This window comes from Taeniopygia guttata, chromosome 10, assembly GCF_048771995.1.
Source record: "Taeniopygia guttata chromosome 10, bTaeGut7.mat, whole genome shotgun sequence".
NCBI classification, from domain to species: Eukaryota; Metazoa; Chordata; class Aves; order Passeriformes; family Estrildidae; genus Taeniopygia; species Taeniopygia guttata.
This window is the reverse complement of record NC_133035.1, coordinates 18,525,897-18,541,233: the sequence shown is the minus strand read 5'-3', so window position 1 is coordinate 18,541,233 and position 15,337 is coordinate 18,525,897. Positions and strand designations below refer to the sequence as shown.

Here is a 15,337-nt window from a genome sequence, read left to right as displayed (position 1 = left end):
GGTGCACAGTGAGTGCCCACCTGATGTTGGGCAAAGCCCCTCTACACATCCCTACAGAGAAGGGGGCTGCTGCCTCTCAGGGCTTGTCTGTATTGGCAGTGCCAAATATGAACTTAGAATTGCATAACTCACACTCCTGGGAAACCTGCTTCCCACCACACAGCCTTTCTGGTTTCATTTAAGTTTTCATAGTTCATTATACAAGCTAATAAATAGGAGGGTCTGGATTAAAAAGGTTTCTTTTTTCATTCTGCATAGCTGAAGCCCCCTCCGCATTCCTCACTGCTGTGATAAAACACACCTGTGTGCTGGGCAGCTTGGTACCCTTTTGAAGGGCAAAGCAGACCCACTCTGGATGTGACTGCCCTTGTGCTTAGTGCCAGGTACCACTGCCCAAAGGACTCGGTGTCATTTGCTCTCAGGATTAAACCTGCACCTGTGGCTTTACGCACACACATGTGGTGCAAGTTTGTGTCTGGGACCCAGCCAAGCCAAACGGGGAGGCAGCAACTTTGGACTCCATCTCTCATCTCCTTGCCTCATTTCCACTGCTTGGCTCAGCTGGTGGACAGGTCTTGCCTCTCTCCTCAGCGATGGGGTGCAGACATGCCACACCATGTATTTTATTCGCTTTATTTTTACAGTCGGCTGAGAAGCACAGGCAAGGCTTTGACAACCAAAGAACGATGTACACCTGAAGGAGTGTGCCTCGAAACTGAACCCCAGCAAAGCCATGGCGATGCGGTCACTGGGGTCCGTTTGCTTCCGCCGCCAGCCGGGCTCGGCGCGCCGAGCTCCGGCAGCCCCGACGGGCAGCGGGGCCGGGGACGCGTCCCGGGCAGCGCCGTGAGGGGAGCGCGGCGGCGGGAGCTGCGCGGCGCCCTCCACGCTCATCCGGGGCAAACCGGGGAGAAAAAACCCTAAAGACGTGTGGGGTGGACTTTTAATTTAAAAAGCCACATAAAATATTACAAATGTTTGTGGCTTGTGGAGCTGCTGGCGGGCGGAAGAGTCCCGCACCTGCCGTCCACCCCCTCACGGAGCGGGGCCACTCCCGGGGCTGGCTGAGGCATCGTGAGGGAAGCGCGGCTGCTGGAGGCGGCCCGGTACCCTCCACGCTCACCCGTGGCAAAACCGAGAAAAATACTAAAGAGATCGAAGAAAGAAATTATTTTTAAAAACCCACACAAAATGTTATAAATGTTTGTGGCTTGTGGAGCCACCGGCGGGCGGACGAGCCCCGCACCTGCCGTCCTCCACCCTGAGGGAACGCGACCGCTCCGCCCGCCGCGGGCTGGCAGCAACCTGTTCGTGCGGGCGCTGCCGGGCGGCGGGAGGAGCCCCTCGGAGGGGCGGCCGGGCCGCTGACAAAGGCGGAGCAGCGGCAGCCCAGGGCCGCCCCCGGCAGCGGGGCCCGGCGGGCAGCGCGGGGCTGGGGCTGGGGCCGGGGCGCTCGCACAAGATGGCGGTGGGGCGGCGGGAGAGCGCGCTCCCCTCGTAGATGCGGCCGCGGCGGCCCCTGCTCCCGGCGCCCGGCGGGGCTTACATGGCGCTGGAGGACCTGCTGCTTTGTCTCTGCTTCTCCGCCCTCGCCGTCCTGGCCGTGCAAGGTGGGTGAGGAGGGAGAGGAGGGAGGGAAGGGGTCGGTGCCCTCCAGCCCGCGGGCGGCAGCGATGCCACCTGCCCTCACATGGGTAGCGGGCGGCTCCGCGGGGATGAGCTCCACGGCCGGTCACCCGCTGTACCAGCCCTCCTTCCCCTTTAGTGGCCATTTACCCCAGTCGTCCTTTCTCCCCGTAGCGGCCGTCCCGTCCCTCCGTGGCCATCCCCCCCTCTCCCCATTCCCTTCCAAGTCGGACGATAGCTGTGCTCGTGGCCCATGCCTAGATGGCGCTTCCTTTGGAGTCATCATGTGGGGGGTGACATTGGGGGGGACACCCTCACACTTTGAGGGTGGCAATTCCCCACCCGTCAGTGCATGGGCTGAGGGGGACAGCAGACCGGCATTCCACAGCCTCTGCCTGGACAGTGGCAAGTTTCCACCAGAGGGACAGTGACTGTGCCAGGGTGGTGGGGAATGAAGAGCTTGGCCAGCACAGAGTGGCCCAGAGCAGGCCCAGGTGTCCAGGGGCTGTGGAGGGGCCCCTCGCCTCCCCTGCCCTTCTCCCACCGGTGTGGGACACACGGGTAGGCAGATACCCCGTTGGTCAAGGAAGTGACCTAGGAATAGCCGTGCTCCTCACGCTTGTGTTTTGCAACGGTTACGCAAACAGCGCCGTGCGAGGGCACACGTACGCGGCCACCGGCGTGTTGGTGGCTCTCCGTGGTTGCCATCGAAGTTGGCATTGAGGGTCGGCTGAACTGTCAGATCTTGGGGTGTGGGATTCTTTCTCTGTGTATGCACAGCCCACAAAAGGTTTTGTTCTCATTCCCGAGAAGGGTTTGGAAAGGTACAGGTTGGCAGAACTGCACCAAAAAATGTGAGCGTGTGCCAGGGACTTGCTCTCGTTTAAAATCCCCCCTAAACAGGGTGTTGTGGTGGAGGAGCCATCCCCATGTCATTGTACATTTTTATTCCTTTTATGATGCATTCAGGTTCAGCAGAGCATAATAACAGCACGTGGATGGCTGCAGGGTTGTTTTTCTTTTCTTTCTTTTTCCTCAGGACACTGTGAGCTCCGTTAGGGCAAGGTTATGATTCAACATAGGTGCAGCTTTATGGTGTCTGTTGTGGAGGTGAATAACGGTCCATGTAAATGAGAGAGAGGGTTGGTTTTCCTAGATGGGTGGCAGGCTGTGACCCCACCGGCAGTCGAGCCGGTGGGCTGGACTAAGTGTGAGCTGTGTCTCCGGTGTGTTTGAGCAAACAGCTACGTGGATCCCAAGGCTTGTAATGGAGAACAATGATTTAAAAAGAAAAAGAAAAAAATCCAAAACAAAACAAAAAATGGGGGTGGTGTAGTAGATGTTGTTTTTCCAAAACCCGCTTCAACAAGAAAACTTTAGATGCTTTGCGAGAATTTGCAGTTGTGGCTTCTTGGTGTTTCTTGCAACTCGTGAAAATTGTTGCTGTGTGTTTTCTAGTGACGGGACACGTCTTTGTATAGGGAGGCAGTGAGTGTGTCTGCACAGTCCTCAGACGTGCCGCTGGGTACGTGTGGATGTGCTTTCCAACAGGTGGGTTTGATTCTGAAAAGAAAAACATGGACTTGTTTCAATCTGAAATTAATTTGGCAGAGAGTTGAAATGGTTTTGGGAAAGTGTGTTTAATCCCAAAGCCGCATGTGTTTTGATACAAAGTTCAAGCTTCGCTGGGTAGGAAGTTTGTAGGAGAGAAGTAGAATGGAAAACCTTCCCCCCTCTGGACTTGATGGAAGCAGTGCCAGTGTACACTTGCTGGGGATGTGATCCAGTGTTTTTGAAAGCTTTCTGCTGTCTGACTTCGAGCCTGTTTTCCCCTCAGTAGCAGGAAAGGGGTTTAAGGAAAAAAAACAAGCACTAAACAACCCCTTTTCAGTTGACTCCAACAAGGGGGCTGTGCTCGTTCCTTTCCTTGGGGCTCTCTACAGGACACGTGTTGGTGGGAAGTGAGCTGAGCTTTCCATCTGAGGGATAAGCTGAAATCCATCTGGTTTTGTGTAATTCGGTTTTGTGGTTGAGTTCTCCTGCTATTTCCTTTTTCGACACCACCTCGCTTGAGTTGTGATTTGTTTTATCCTTCCTGTCGCGTTCGCCTTGGCCGCTGCCTGCCGTGAGAGCCTGTGCCGGGGAAGTCGGCGTTCCCATTGTTGGGAATGGCGTGTGCCTGCTGCGCTTCGCAGGATGTCACCTGCCTGCGGGTCCGCCGGCCCTGTGACCGTGGCGGTGCGGTGTCACCGGGATGGTGGTGCAGGGAAGGGGTGTCTCCTACAGCCCCAAACACGGGGCGCACAGCGCTGGCGAGGCTTCACCTGTATTCCGTTTCCAGGGGCAGCGTTCTAGTCCCGGAGCTTGGAGCTCGCTGTCGTTGTGCCGTGGCTCTTGTGACAGCCAGTCTCCAAGCCAGGCAGGGGCTGTTCCAGCATGGGGAATGCTTTTGGTGGCATTTCTCTGTTTCTCTTCTAGTCTGTGAAGCTGAAAGCAAAATTGCTCGGGCTTGGTTCTGGTTTTATCTCTTCTGTTTTCCCTTGGTTTTTCCTTTTTGATTTTGTTGGCTTTTCTGCCTTCACTGCCTTGAAGTCCAAAGTGAAGCAGAACAGGCTAATTTTTGGGCATATTCCCCTCTTTTGCAGCAGACTTTCTCCTGGCAGCTGCAGCAGATTTGATCTGCTGTGGGGGCCCTGTGGGGGTGGGTGACTTCTGGTCATACATGAGGCGCTTCAGAGTGGCGCAAGTAAGAATTGGAAAAGAAAATATTTGGCAATCTGCCTTTCCCTGTGGATGAAAGGAGATTATTTTCCCTGCACATTGTCTGACTTGGAGATGGAGGCAGCTTCTGTGGGACAGCACAGGTGTCTCAGCACTGGGAGCACCTGGGCCTGCTGAGTTTGCGAAGTGCTGGGGTGGGCTGTGGCATACAGGATGTCTCTTCTGAGTGCCCACTGTGGTCCTGGACCAGTTACTTCATCTGCTCTGGCAACCTCATGGCCCACTTCAGCCAAATGTAGAGATGCTTCTCTCTGTCAAAGGGGAGGATGAAATTCATCAATAAGTATTCAGCACATATACGATCTTTTTCACTCTAGTTCACAGCTATCCTGAGGGCAGAGCGCTGTGCTGTCCCATGGGTTTGTGACTCCTGATACCATATTGCTTGCCGGATGATTTGAATTCTTACCTCCCTTGAAGCAGCTTTTCCAAAGGCTGGCTGTTCTCCCAGGGAAAAAATCCAGGTGCATGTGAACCAGTCTGGGCATTTGCAGTGTAAGAGATGCGGCTTGCACAATTTACATGCTCCTCTCCTGGTTAAATGACTTCAAGGCCATTAAGCCTAGTTATGGTTATATAATTAAGATGGAAATTAATATTTAATCTGATTGTAATTTGTTGCTGGAATCCATCCCAAACTGTATTTCTGCATGAGGTGAGTGGGTACCTGAGGGAAAACTGAGGCCAGTGTTACATACAAGGTATTTTTTTCATGAAGACTGGGAATTACAGGTCTGCCTTGGGTGACAGAGAAACCCTAACCTTTACAAACCCCGGGTGATCATAGTCATTTTGTTATCAGTAGGAAGCAAATGTTTGTTTTATAGTCAGCTGTAATACTAGAGGGGATATGGTAAATCCGTGTTATCAGTACTTCCCAAGTGTGTGTTGGGCCAAAATCAACTCTGGTGCAATTTTGTTACTTTCTGGAGAAGAACTGGATCCATTTGCCTACAGTATTTTTAGCTGGTCTTTGAAGGTGAAGAGGTATAATTATCCCATTCCATGTCTGTCCATCTCCCTTTTCTTTTTCCCAATTATTCCTGGACATGCTAATCAGTCTTAACTAGTTTGGACAAAAAAAATTCAGAGTTTTTGAAAATAAGTGACCAAGTAGAGGAGGGAAATGCATTTCTGCATGGACTGAAGGACAGGGACCTGGAAAACCCTTTTGTGGAGGAACCTGAGTGCCTCAATGGCAGGAAGAGCTCTGAGCAGATAGTGAACCTTTTTTGGGTAGGATGAGACACAGAACTGCAAGAAATCACAATCTCAAGTCCTTGTATTTGCTTGTTTATTTTTGAAGTCTTTTCTGCTGTAAAATATTACTTATGGTTACAACAGCATTCATGTTATGGGGCTTGGTGTCTGTTTTACTTTCCTCTCTCTTTTTTGGGAAAGCACTTCCAAATACAGGGTTTGGAGCTGCTGTGACTTTGTGTTGGTCACTTGCTGTCTCTGCCTCAGTTTCCCCACTTGTTCCCACTGAGCAGAAGATGCTGTTACACACTGTAAACATGAAGAGCACCATAACTCTAAGTACCCTTCTTGCATTTATTAAAATCCCTTGAGTAAGTGGCCTCCAAATGCTGCTTGTGCTTTTCTGACTTAACAGCTTGTTGGTGAGAGGATCCACAGTTGCTAAAACTGAATCTGCCACCTTCATACAAAGCAGCATTAAGCTGTGTTTTCACAAGCCCTTCTAGAACTGCCAAACCCTCCACCAGGCATGGGGGGAAGTCTGAAGAGCTTCTAGTTTGTCTATCACTAGTATGCTGAAGTCATCCTTGAAACACCATTGAATTTCCTAATTCTGAAGGGTAATGAAGGCTTCAGGGAAGAGGAAGAGCTAGTCAGTGTTTCCTTGCAGGAAGGTAAAAATCTGCTGGAGTTGCAGCTGCTGAGAAGGAAAATTCCATGGGAGAGACAAACCAGGTGTCTTGAGTCTATCTGACACTGTCCTGTTTGCAGGTGTCAGGATTTTGTGTGTAGGTCATGGAGCTTCTCCCTTGGACATGTTTTTGTTCATGTCACTGATGCCCATTGGTGTCTCTGTTTGAGTCAGATCCTCTCCTGCTCCTAATCCATGTGATCCTGCTGTTGTGATATGGGCTTGTTTTATCTGAGAAGTCCAGCAGCTGCCGTGCCTTATCTCCGTGGGTAATAAACATGCTTTGTGGTGGTTATGATAAGCAATTACTGTGTTCCAGAGAAACTTTTGTATCAGATGTTCTCAAATAATTTAAAAATCTTTATCAGCATTTTAAACACAATTGCCTGTTATTGCCTTATGAAATTCAGCTGAGCTATGGAATAACCTGGTTTATTCTATCTTTTCTTGTTTTTTCTTTTTTAAATTATTTTTCCAGACCTTTCATGGAGTTCTTGAGGACAGGTCATTAATATTAAAGGTGTGTTAATGAAATGTGAGCATCCTCAAGGTTTGCTCTCAGCCCAGATTGGTGGGAGAATTAAAATCTAGCATGTGAAGTATTGCATTTGTTCTCAGTCTGCTGTGGCTCTTTCCCTTGTTCCGACGGGCTTCCCTGGTCTCATTTCCTGCTCAGGTCTTTGAACCAAGTTCCCTTTGGAGTTGGGATGGCTTAGCACCTTGTTAAATGTAAGACTTGGGGAAATTAAACAGTTAAAATGGTTCTGGGATGGCAGAACTTGGTGGAGCAAACCTGGGGTGCAGAATTGATGCCAGGCTGGCAGCAGGGATGTGATAAAGTCCTTCGTCTGTTTCACTGTGTGCTGGGAAATGTGCATCCTTGATCGTTTCTAAATTGACTGTCAATAGATGATCAAGTTAATTGGTGTGACCAAAAGGTCATTACTTAATGAAATGGATTTCCCATGCCCTGTCAATGCACTGAGAGTTTTAGCAAAATATGATTGTTCATGCACTCAGGGCTGTGATAAATTTTCTTTTTTTCAGAAACATCATCAGTGCTTACAGGTTCCAAAATTACCTCAGGTTTTGCACTTAAGGCAGGATTGTCCTCTCTGTGTCTCTTGGCTGGCTGCTGGGTACAGCTGCAGAATGGGTGCGTGTATTTTCCAGACAAAAGTGGAACTTTCCCCGATATTAAAACTAGTCAAGAGTTCACTGATTATTTTTTTTTTTCTGTGCATGTGAAAAGGCTTTTATATTCTTTTGGAAATCTTTGTCTCTTTTTAGCTGATGGTCTAGTGAAAATGTGCTCTTGCCTTTCTGGGGTTATCTATGCTGCTTTAAAGGAATGATGAGCATAGTCCTCCTAATTCCATAGACCCAGAGGTACTGAGCCTGTTTGAGCCCATTTCTGCAGCCTCACAGTCCCACCTGTCTGTCTGTCTGGGGCAAAGCCTTGAAAGAGCTTGTAAGAAAGGGACAGGGAGCTTTTCATGGGAAGAAAAACCAAACCAAGGGCTAGGGAGGGCAGAGAATTAGCAGGTGTTCAGGCTGATGTTGTGGGGGTCAGCATGTGGTTTGGGGATGAGACCTGCCCCTGTGTGGGAGATAAGGGGCTCGTTGGAGGTTATCTTCAGCAGAGGGATCCAGAGTGTGGCATGGGATGGAGGAGCTGGGGCTGCTGGCTTGGCTACGTTTTTTTTCTGCTTGATGGTATTTCCCCTTGTTACAGAGGCTAGGGCAGCCCCGCTGTTGGAGAATTCAGGCTGTGACAGAAGGGTGATCATGTCCTCCACAGGTCTGTGTGGCTTGTGAAGATGCTTCTGAAGGCACTTTGTGTTGTTCCATAGCAAGGCATCTTGGCAAAATACCGTCAGATGAGATAAAAGGAAAAAGAATCCCAGGATCAGATCCAACACCAGCTCCTTTGCTGGGCTGGCAAAAATTGTTTAGATTTTCCCTCCCCAGAATGGTTTTGTAAACATAATACTGCCTATTAGCCATGTAAATTACTGTCATTGGTGGTAGTTGTTGTGATGGAAAGATAAGTATCTTGAAACTCCGGTTTGATTTACCCTTCCTGTCCCCCCAGCTTGCTAACCACTTGTTTGTGTCAGTGCTGATTGCAGCTTTTGTCAGAGAAATCAAAATATTGATCAAATTTATTTAGCTCTGTGTTCCCCAGGTCACAGTAAATGCAACTTTTGTTTCTTTTCCTTTGTACTCTTTTTCTCTGTACTGAAAACAAAAGGAACCATTCCTCAAGAAGATGAGCCATACGTTCCCAAAGTCAAAAGTCATTCAATTGAAGAGGATCCTTAGGAGCAGGCTTCCTATCTGGAGGCTTTCCTCAAGAGTCTGTCAGTGGAAAATCTGGCGAGCAGCATTAGCACAAGTACTATTGTGGAGTTTGCTTTACATGCAAAGGGGGGAGAGATGGAAGTTTCTCCCAGCTGCTGGCAGAGAAGAGCTTCCCATTTACTTCATGCTTATGGCTGCTGCCAGGATTTGCTGTTTAGCAGCAGAGGAGTTAAGTGAGGGGTGAAAGGCTTCAGCAGCACTTCAGCATCCGGGTATGAGGCTGAGCTGTCAGATCATTCTTTGTTTTTACACCAGTGAAGGCACTTGGGATAGTTCAGTATGCTTAAGGCAAGCAGTATATTGCTCTGCCTTCTTGTGCACTGTGGCAAGCTGAGATGTTTCTTGTTCCAGGTTTAATGGTTGTGCTTGAAAAAGAGCATCTCTTAAAAAAAGCAACACCCACTTCTGACTCAAACATTTGCAGTGTGTGCTTGTCCATCACAGCCGCTCAGGAGGCTGGTTTGATGTCCTTGCTCAGCAATGTGCACCTTCAGTTTGAGTTCACCCCCCTGGGGTTTGTATGGGTGTGTGAAGACAGGTACTGGTATGAAGAACCTCCCTGCGAGGATGTGTATGCTCACTGAATTTCCTGATAACCTGCTCTTTACTGAACTGAGTACATGCAGCTCCTTGAGTCTTTCACCTGTTTTCCGTCCATAATCTCAGCCTTCTGTAGTAACAGTAGTAAGTAAGCCCTGCTTTTCTTAGCAGTCAGGTGTTTGCTCTGCTGGGGAAGTCTTTTACTGCTTCAGTTCAGAGCCTGACTTCTTGGATCTGGACATTGCAGGTCCCTAGGGCACCAGTTCCCCCCAGCTCAGTTCAGAGCTGCCATTCAGCTCTGACAGCCAGCGCTGGATGTGGCTTTCCAGATGTGATGGGATCAGAGCCAGCTGAGGGAAAAGGAAGGAAACCTTCATCCCCCAGAGTGTCTCCTTGCGGTGCAGCTGAGCCATTGCCGAGGTAGATTTGGGGTGTTGCAGCAGGAGGCTCACGTGCAGGAAACCAGAGGAAGCATCAGGACGGGGCACATCTGTGTAACCTCCATTTAGATTTTAAACAGAAGAACCAAGTTGGTATTTGGTATGTGGTATGTGCAGACCTGTAAATGAAAATTCCTGAATAGTTTTTTGTGTATTTTAAAGTTTGTGAGGTTTAAAAAAATGCTGCCCTCATAGGGAGTATTCCCTTCTCACCAGAAACCCGTTGGACTGCAAATTTGACAGAACTAATTTTTATAGCATTTTCTAAGCTGAACTAATTGTGTATTTTAGAAGGAGGAAGACAATGATGTGAATGTGTGTTTTTATATAGATTTCATTAAAAAGGTGACTTGGATTATCCTGCGAGTTATCTGAACAATGTAAAGGTTTCTGCTAGAAAATGCAAGTGATTATAGGCTGGTGACTAACAAATAATCCTTGGCTAATATGGGTTGGGCTCAATTAATGTTAATCCCTGCTCAACAGTAGTAAAAGTTGGATAAAGGAGATTTTGCAAGGCTGTTGTTGACCTGACCATGAGAATGATCACACAGCATTCCCTGAAATAAAACTGACTCTCTGGAAGAGACATCATTCTCATCATTTGTTTCTAAAAGTAGAGAAGGAGCTATTCAAAGTGGCCCAAAATTGCCTAGTTATGAAGATGAGGATTTCTCCTGTGCTGGTGTTATGTGCTGAGGCACAATGGACCTCATTAAAGGAGGAGCAGCAGTAATTAGTCTAGATTAATGGAAATAAATCTGGTTTTAGTAATAAAGGAGGTTGGATTCCTTGGTCCAAAGCAACCACCATCTATAGTGCTCATCTAGCAGTTGGATGCACAGAGATAAAACTGTCCTTACTGTTGAGAAAGGTGGATGATCTGGGGTGTTTTTGTTGAAATCCCAGTGTTAAGTCCAGGTGTCCTTTTTCAGATATGTTTCGGTGAGATAAGCAGAAGCCCAGGAGAGAAGCCAGGGAGAAGCATCATATCCAAGCCCAGACCCCCATTGATCTGGGAGAGCCCCAGAGTGGTGTGACAGTCCCCACAGGAATTCTGCTGCTCGGATACTGTGTATCAAAAGCATGTCCTTCACCATTTGGAAGCAGACCCGGGCCTTTTACTGCTTTGTCCTCAAACTGTCAGGTTTCAGCTGGCTGCAGCTTTGGAAAACAGAAAGATTTATGTGCTCTGATGAGAAACTTGCTGACAGTGGGTAAATGCACTGTAGATGCTGGAAAGTTAAATAGCTAAGTAGGTGTGAGGCATTTTTGAAGTAGGTTGTGAAATATATTTTCCTTCTGTTGTTATGATAGATGTAAGTTTAAGTTTGGAAACGGGAGGGCAGATTTCCACCCATTCTGACCCTCGATCCTACCCATGTTCAAAAGTTTGTACTGCTCCTTGTTTTCCTCCAAATTTAGGTACATCCTTGTAGCCACAGATATGGCCATTATGTTGCTATTTTTCCTAACACAATCCCTGAGCTGTAAATCACTTTGCTCTTTCAATAATAACTGAGTTTCCAGATCACAGATACTGTCTTTTCAAACAGGAATAGGTAAGAAGTTAAGCCAGGAGGATTAAACTCCCAAGGTGGTCAAGTCCTTGGTAAGACCATGGATGTCTAGCTGTGAGCACCCCTTTGACTATCATCTCCCATTTTATTATTTTCTCTGTCAAACCTACCCTTTTGTCTGCTGTTGTCCCAGCAAGGCTGGCTGGCTGCATTGATAACATACCTGTGGGGTTAGGTGATAATAGAAAGAAGCAGAGCAGGTCTAGATAAAGCAGGGGTGGTCCACACCCATGGAGAGAGCTGGTGTCAGACACTGCAGCTGTAGCCAGGCAGTGAACCCCAGATGGGTTTTGTGACTTCCCAAAGGCCATGTGGTGGGTGGTGACAAGGCCATCCCTGGTCAGGCTGGTGCTTTGTCAGGACTGCCCACACTGTCTGTTCTCTCTGCAAAATTAACTCCTACCCTAAGTCCCCCTCACCTTTGCCTTGTGTTCCTGTGCTGTGTGGGTGGTGTGTGTCCTTGTGTCCTCCCAGGGAAGTGACACCTCTCTTGGGGCATTGTGGGCTTGCAGTGACAGTCGTCTGCACTGAGCTATTAAAATGTACTTTTCCGTTAGTTCCCTTCGTTGCTGTTCTGAATTGTCTTTTCTTCCCCTGTGTACTGGCTCATTATTTCTTATTAATTCATGGTTTGTGCAATTACCTGGGAAATGCAGGAGAGTTGGCAGGAATTTGAGGAGCCTGACTTCTCTTCTTGGAAGTAGATGATTTTTTTCCAGTGCAGCATGGGAGGGTTGGTTCTTGCCCTTTCTGAGTGACAAGTTGCACATCCAGGCTTTTCCACAGGGACTTTGCAGGAGAGGTTGGCTGTTTGGAGAGAGCTGGAAAGCACAAGGAGCAGGGAGAGGGTCTAAATGTGTATTTCCTTGTGTACCTGGTAGGATTGAAACCAGAGCTGTTCTTTGACATTCTGTAGCTGCTCTGCATTGTGGCACTTTACACCCTGCCCTGCAGACACACTTCAGTCTTGAGCTACAGCCTATCAAGAACAAACAAGGGAGGTTCTGCTTAACTTTTTATAAAAGACAGAATTGTACAATAAATAGTTCTAAATACATGCCAGAGATTTTGCTTGTTGTGAAAGCTTTCAGCTCAGTCTGAGGAGTGTGTGTGTCTTGGGTTGTCACTGAAGTGACACCCCTGCAGAAGGGTTCTTTGCCCCTTCTTTTTGGAGACAGTATGTCAGATAAGAACAGAGATGTGATCTGGTCTCTTTCTGCAAGAAGAAAGCCATCACACAGCAAGATAAGAGGGCTGTAACTGATTAAAATGTGGCAGTTTGGCTGCTCGTACCTTGCATTTTATTGGCAAATCTGTTGTGACCCTGGGTTTCCCATATGAATGCTCCTCTTTTTTAAGGGTTGTATTCATACAGTGACTTCCCAGCTGCTAGGAAGGGTGTCTTCTTGATGGAAACTGGACCAAGTTGTTTCCTGGGTAGTTTCACAGCTAGACTTCAGGCTGTTGGTAGAGAAGGAGCTTTACCTGCCCTTCTCCTTCCATTTTTATTTTCAGGTGAGCTGCGAAATCTCACTACTCATGGCAGTGGCAGGGCTTTGAAGATTTCTGACTTAATTATCTCATTTGCACTGCAAGTAGCAGTAAAATCCATGTGCTGTCAGGGGGACTTTGCTGTTGTGGCAGCTATGCAACTGTGGGAGAAAAAGGCCTCATGAAAGGGCTCGTGCAGAGCGTTTGCTTCCCACAGTGCAGGCTGGCTCGGGCTGCCTGCACACTGCCAGCTGAACAGGTGCTTTCCTGCAAGACCTGGATGGCTGAATGAGGTGTAAGTGAGACGTTACCACGTTCTGGACTCAATCTGAGGCCCTTCAAATGCCTTTTTTGGGTAATGGTCATGAAGGTCCAGCTCAGAAGGGGCTGGACCATTGCCTATGGAGGGGCTGCTCAGTTGTGACATGATGTGTAATTAAGAAAGTGGTGGGTTAAATATAGCAAGTTTCAGTGGTGTGTGAGAGCTGTGATGAGAGCCATGTATTTGCACATCATTTCTGAGACTCTCTTAGAGTCATGTCTCTGTGTTTATGCCTGGACGTAAGGAATCTTCTGCTGTTGGAATGAAAGGGATCAAAATATTAACTCTAGCTATTCCCACCCTGCAACTGTAGTGAAGTGTTGCTACATCTCTTGTGGGCAAGGAACTTGTGAGTAGAGGTAGTCTAAGTAACACTAAACTATGTAGCAAGAAGGCAAGAAAAAGGCGTGTGGGAATGTTTGGTGTCTTGATCATCAGTTGAAGGCAGAGGGATGAGAAAGATCTTTGAAGATTAATATCTTTGATCTTGAAGATGATGAAAAATTCAGAAACATTAGAGTATGCTCCATCCTAGTTTAATTTCTCGTGTCTTTTTGGGTCAGTATCTCTGTGCTTCCTGTACCTAATGGAAACAGTAAAAACCATGGCTAAAAAGGATCAAGGTGATTGTTTTCAGATGCTACAGGTAGCTGTCCCTGTAGCAGTAGTAGAGGGGTCTGTAAGAGCTGTTTTCTCTGACCTCCTCTCTAAGCTGTTGTTCAGAGTCATCTTCAAGTTTCTGTGTGGTTGTGGTTAAGTGGAAGGCAGCGAATCAGTTCCTGTGGCAAAATTGGGACCTGTCACAAAAGCTTGGCAAAATGCTGGTTCCCCCTGGCATGATGTGAGGGTCTGAGTGAGCCCTCCCAGAACTGATCTGTTGTGAAGCCAACCACTCTCCAAGGCTACTGCTTATTCCCAGCAACTCTCCCTGTGGCTTTTGTAGCCAGACCACTGATTGCTGAGTAAAACCAGTGTGCAAAGTCAAGTAATCTTTGTGCATCTTGAGTATTGCTTTCCCTTTCTGTGGTTCCAGATAGCAGCTGGGAGAAAGTTGGTTTGGAAAACAAAGCTGTTAGGAACTGTTTGTTTAGACACAAGGCAAAATGAAAGTGAAAAACATAATCTGTCTGTCCCCCTCCGCCTCCCACCTTCTTTTTGTTTAAAATGTCCACATGCTATTTACTTTCAATAAACAAAAGATGTTTCTTATAAGCTGGTGTTTACTAGTAGGGGTATGTAATTTATTAGAAAACAGAAATCCCTTGTCATGCCTATATTTTCAAATTGGAACAAGAGTTCATAATTTTATAGACCTTTCAAGAACAGATTTTCTAAAGCAAACAGTGAAGAACTGTTAAATGATAGCCATGTAAAACAACAGTGTAATAGTGTGATTGCTCAGTAGTAATGGTTTTATTATTCTGTAACAAATAGGAGTGGTTTGGGCTGCTGGGAGATAACGCAGCTTTTCTGAGATAGCTTTGGAGCTGATTCAGAGAAGCCCATTTTAGATTTTTCTTTTCCTCATGTTAAGGAGATATGGAGTGGATGGGTATTCCCTTACCCCAGCTTTCTTCCAGGATCGGGGAAGGTGCAACTTCCAGAGAAGCAATTCAGAGTTTCTCTCTAGAGCCTGAGAGGCACTGGAGTCTCACACTGTCCCTCTGAGTTAGACAGGGTGTCACTCCACCAGCATTTGCTTGGGGTGTCTTTGTAACTTGTTTTCTTTAGAGAGAGTGGGAGAGTGATGCATTCTCCCAAGAACCGAGGATGAAGGGGGCTGTGTCCAGGCCTCTCCTCAGCCCCGTCTGAGGTCACAGGCCAGGCAGGACTCCCAGGCAGTGCAGTGTTCAGGCCAGGGCTTTGGGAATGAGCTGTAGGTGCTGCTGAATTCTTCAACCCCCTGGGCACAAGCAGAAATGTCCTTGGAGTGCCTGCCACTGTCATGTCTGGATCCTGTTTGTACCTCATCTACTCCTTGCTTCTTATATGGAGCTTGAGCAAGTTGAGGTGCTGAATGCCTGGCCTTGCCTCTCTTCCACGTGTGTGCCACCTCTGGATGTTGATGATGGTGCAAAGGGCTGTTGGAGGATGGTCTGTGCTCCCTCCTGCAGCTCTGGCAGCTGTGGCTGTGTCAGTCACTTTGTCACTGCAGGTAGTGAATGCGAGGCACGAGAGGCTGGGTGGTCTCAGCTGGAGCTCCTGCTTTCTCCAGCCTTGCAGTTGTCGTGGGTGTGAGGGTGCCTGCCTGGAGCCTGGGTGGGATCCCTGGCAGATGTGTGCATGGTGCCCTGGCCCTCCT

The 15,337-nt window shown here is 47.9% G+C and overlaps 1 protein-coding gene across 2 annotated transcripts in view; it reads left to right on the top strand.

Annotated features, from left to right (window-relative positions):
- Positions 1-592: 592 nt before the first annotated feature.
- Positions 593-15,337, top strand: part of IGDCC4 (immunoglobulin superfamily DCC subclass member 4) — an 88,170-nt gene continuing 73,425 nt past the window's right edge. Inside the window, exon 1 of one of the 2 annotated variants that reach the window (XM_030281223.4) lies at positions 593-1,610. In XM_030281223.4, the coding sequence (XP_030137083.4) occupies positions 1,502-1,610 (109 nt within the window). In that variant the 5' untranslated portion in view covers positions 593-1,501. The remainder of the gene's footprint in view (positions 1,611-15,337) is intronic. The other variant, XM_030281224.4, reaches the window with a different exon arrangement.